Source organism: Limulus polyphemus, unplaced genomic scaffold (genome assembly GCF_000517525.1).
Source record: "Limulus polyphemus unplaced genomic scaffold, Limulus_polyphemus-2.1.2 Scaffold4156, whole genome shotgun sequence".
Classification (NCBI taxonomy): domain Eukaryota; kingdom Metazoa; phylum Arthropoda; class Merostomata; order Xiphosura; family Limulidae; genus Limulus; species Limulus polyphemus.
This window is the reverse complement of record NW_013669766.1, coordinates 81,032-84,413: the sequence shown is the minus strand read 5'-3', so window position 1 is coordinate 84,413 and position 3,382 is coordinate 81,032. Positions and strand designations below refer to the sequence as shown.

At 30.7% G+C, this 3,382-nt stretch overlaps 1 protein-coding gene across 1 annotated transcript in view; it reads right to left on the bottom strand.

Moving 5' to 3' along the window:
* The window catches only part of LOC106470681 (serine/threonine-protein kinase SMG1-like), a gene marked incomplete at its 3' end in the record, with an annotated part of 72,830 nt that overhangs the window by 11,521 nt on the left and 57,927 nt on the right, over positions 1 to 3,382 (bottom strand). Inside the window, exons 31-32 of the mRNA XM_022399323.1 lie at positions 750 to 931; positions 307 to 475 (exon numbers count right to left, since the gene is read on the bottom strand). Of these exons, the coding sequence (XP_022255031.1) occupies positions 307 to 475; positions 750 to 931 (351 nt within the window). The remainder of the gene's footprint in view (positions 1 to 306; positions 476 to 749; positions 932 to 3,382) is intronic.

Below are 3,382 nucleotides of genomic sequence, written 5' to 3'. Positions count from 1 at the left end.
GTGTGTGTGTGTGTGTGTGTGTGTGTGTGTGTGTGTGTGTGTGTGTGTGTGTGTGTGTGTGTGTGTATATATACACACACAACACACACACAAATATAATGTCTAAACTGCACTACTAATAATATTATAACTCAAATTTATTGCTAGAAAGAAATCATGATGAGTCTTTATGTTTAAAATATTTATCTTTTCCTAAACTTAAAGCACATTAAATTATGGGTGGAAAATAAAATCAGTCTGATGAATTATGACAGCTAAAGATAAAATTAAAATTTTGATTTGACAAATATAAGCTATTCTAGTAACCTGGACGTGTCCACAGCTTTCCTTCCCCATCGATAGCACCAACCCGCCAACAGAGACCAGGCTTTTGCTGATGTAGGACACTGGTTAACTCCAAGGTGAAGAAGTTGTCCAAGAGCACAATCTGTAGGTCCTACAGTATCACCTGCTTGAAAATATGATCCTGAGAAATCTAGAATAAATACAGGAAACTACTGAAAAAAACATCTAATTATGCAATTTCAAAATATACCTGTAAACATATAAAAATTCTGAGTATTTTTACATATACAGTCTTACACTAAACTAAGACTTGATGTTCAAAAAATTATACCATTACCAAAAAAAAAACATGTTTTGAGGAAATTAAAGTCTACTCTAGAGAACCAAACAGCAGCTGAATGAAATAATGATACAGAAAAACTACAAACAAAAAAAATAAAACAATGGAGAGTCAAACTACCTACCACTTAAACTTCTCCTCAAGCTATCAGTTAAACGTGACATATTTGAAGATGATCGTGTTGACATTTCTAGCAACCAGTTAAAGTTTTCTACATCCTTTTCTAAGTTTTCATTCTGGCATGACGACAGCTGAGTCAACAATGTTGTATCTTGACGTAAGTACTTGACAAGTGTAAGGATAGACCTAGAATTGAAAGATGTACACAGCTGCAAACACACTCATGAAGCACTACATAAAGGCTCATTTTGTTGCCTTGATTTGGCTATCACTACAGTATGTTATTTGGCAAAAAACATTTGTTAAAAAATAAAAATGATTGGGTACAAAAAGTATTTTAATAGCTTTGTCAAAATATCTCTGAACAAAAAAGTGTATTTTAATCAAAAAGCCATAACAGGATACATTTTTTAGTTTTAATTATTTCAAATCAACAAAACCATCCTCCTCCTATTTCATTTGTTTGTCCAATTTTGTGCAAGGTTACACAATGGAAATCTATGATAGCCATTCTACGTTTTAAAGAGACAGATCAGGGGGAAGGCAGCTACTCAACACCACCCACTGCCCAAAATTGTGAAGCACAATTTTCTTATTTTTTTGGTGGTAATGGGATATAACCATGAAAAATCATATCCACATTCTAGCATGCTAACCACAGGAACAATAGTCCTGCTACATACTGTAACTATCAAGTAAAAGGTTAGTTTACCTCTCTCAGAGGTTAAATGAATAAGCATGTAATACACACCAATGTTCATATTTCAAATATAAATGTAAATAAGAAAAGTTTGTTTTTAAAATTTAATTTAGCTGTTTTGATATACACATTTCATAATACATTAGCATTCCTTACACAAACTTTCAAAATGTTGTAAACATTGTCATAAACAGAGGCCCTGAAAAACATTCAACCACACACACACACACACACAAAAATCATTACTATATAGTTCTTAAGCATTTAATCTTCACTTATGCATCAAGTATGCTGCAGTTTATAAAAGTTTTATTTCAGAAAACAGTAAGGTATTTATACTATAACTTTTAATGCAGTAGGTGCATCTTCATAAAATTTGGTAGACTTTTAGTAAACATTACAAGTTTTTGTTACACACACACACACACAAAAAAAAAAAATTTTTTTAACAAAGTATTTTTGCTAAAGATTTGTTTGTGAATATATTAAGACTGTTTTGTTACTAGTCCAAGTGCGAAGTGATTTTCATGTTATGATTAAAAAAGCTATTCTTTGTCCCCAAAATTTCAAATATCTCTTGTGTAATCTCTAAAACCTCAAATACATTTCAAATGTTTGTTTTCAATAAAACTTTATATGGAGGTTGGTCAATTTGACAGACTTCATAACCACCAAAATAATCTAGATTACCCTTTTTCTTTCTAGAATGACTTCAAATTGTAACATGAAATTACATTTGTTTATCTTAAGCAGCTTTAAACTCCTAACAGTATACATCTATTTATACTTACAATTTATTGTTGTATTGCTCTGTGATTGCCCTTTGAACAAATTACTACTATTCATGCCATTATAAGATGTAAATCATATGGGGGAACATGGAGCTCAAGTTATGCTATCAAATTACATTACCCACTAGTTACTCCGAGTCCGAGCTTCTCACATGCCGCTTACCTCCTGAAACATTTTTATTATACTACTACTATTACTTATTTTATCTAATCTAACCTTATCTAATCTAAAGAGACCCTTATTTTTATATTTTAGTTACTTTTATAATGATAAATGAAGAATTAACATGAAAAACAAGAAATAAAGTACTTACCCAGGTCTTTTATCTTTTGCTGTCAACAGTCGATGATACTTAACCCTAATTCGATGACGAGGATGGTAATAATGCACTAAGTAATTTTTATTTAATTAAATAATGCATCAAAGAACATATAATAACAACATGCAAAAAGCAGACAATTTCCCCTAACAATCACAATTTTTCTGGTTTTCTAACTATGCAACAAAAACCATTACAAATTCATCCAAGCTAGTCATTATCCTTCCCATAAGAACAAAACTTGTACTAACAGAGAAATTGATAAACTGACAATTATTTGTTCAGAACACAACATAATATAATATGTCATTTGATAGATCAAAACGTTGGCTTTCTTTTGGTTATAGATAATATAGAATTAAATGTAAGAAAACTATTAACAAATCCTGAAAGAGGGAATGTGACATGTGGGTGTGGCAAGAGGGTGTCAGGTTTTCTATCTTATTGCTCTGTAACCAAACAAGAGTGAAGGCTATAAAAATTATGGTTTGTCTGAGCAATGAAAGCATTATAATGAGTAATTTACGTTAAATTTCATACTTCTCAGAAGGGCAGTAAATAAATTAGAGAAGAGGGGATATCTAAAGATCAAATGTCACAATTCTCATACAAGGAGAAATTCAGATTTTTTTAAATATTGCCTTAGAAAATGAAGAACTTAAAACTTATATACTATTAAAATATGGAATATTAGCTATGATTTTATGCTATATTAATTGGTATAACAAATAAAAAGTAGTTTAATTAAATTTTGAAATTAACTCTAAAAGACCGTGACATGCACAGTTAGACCCACCCATTTCAAAAGAGTTAACAAGCCATATGT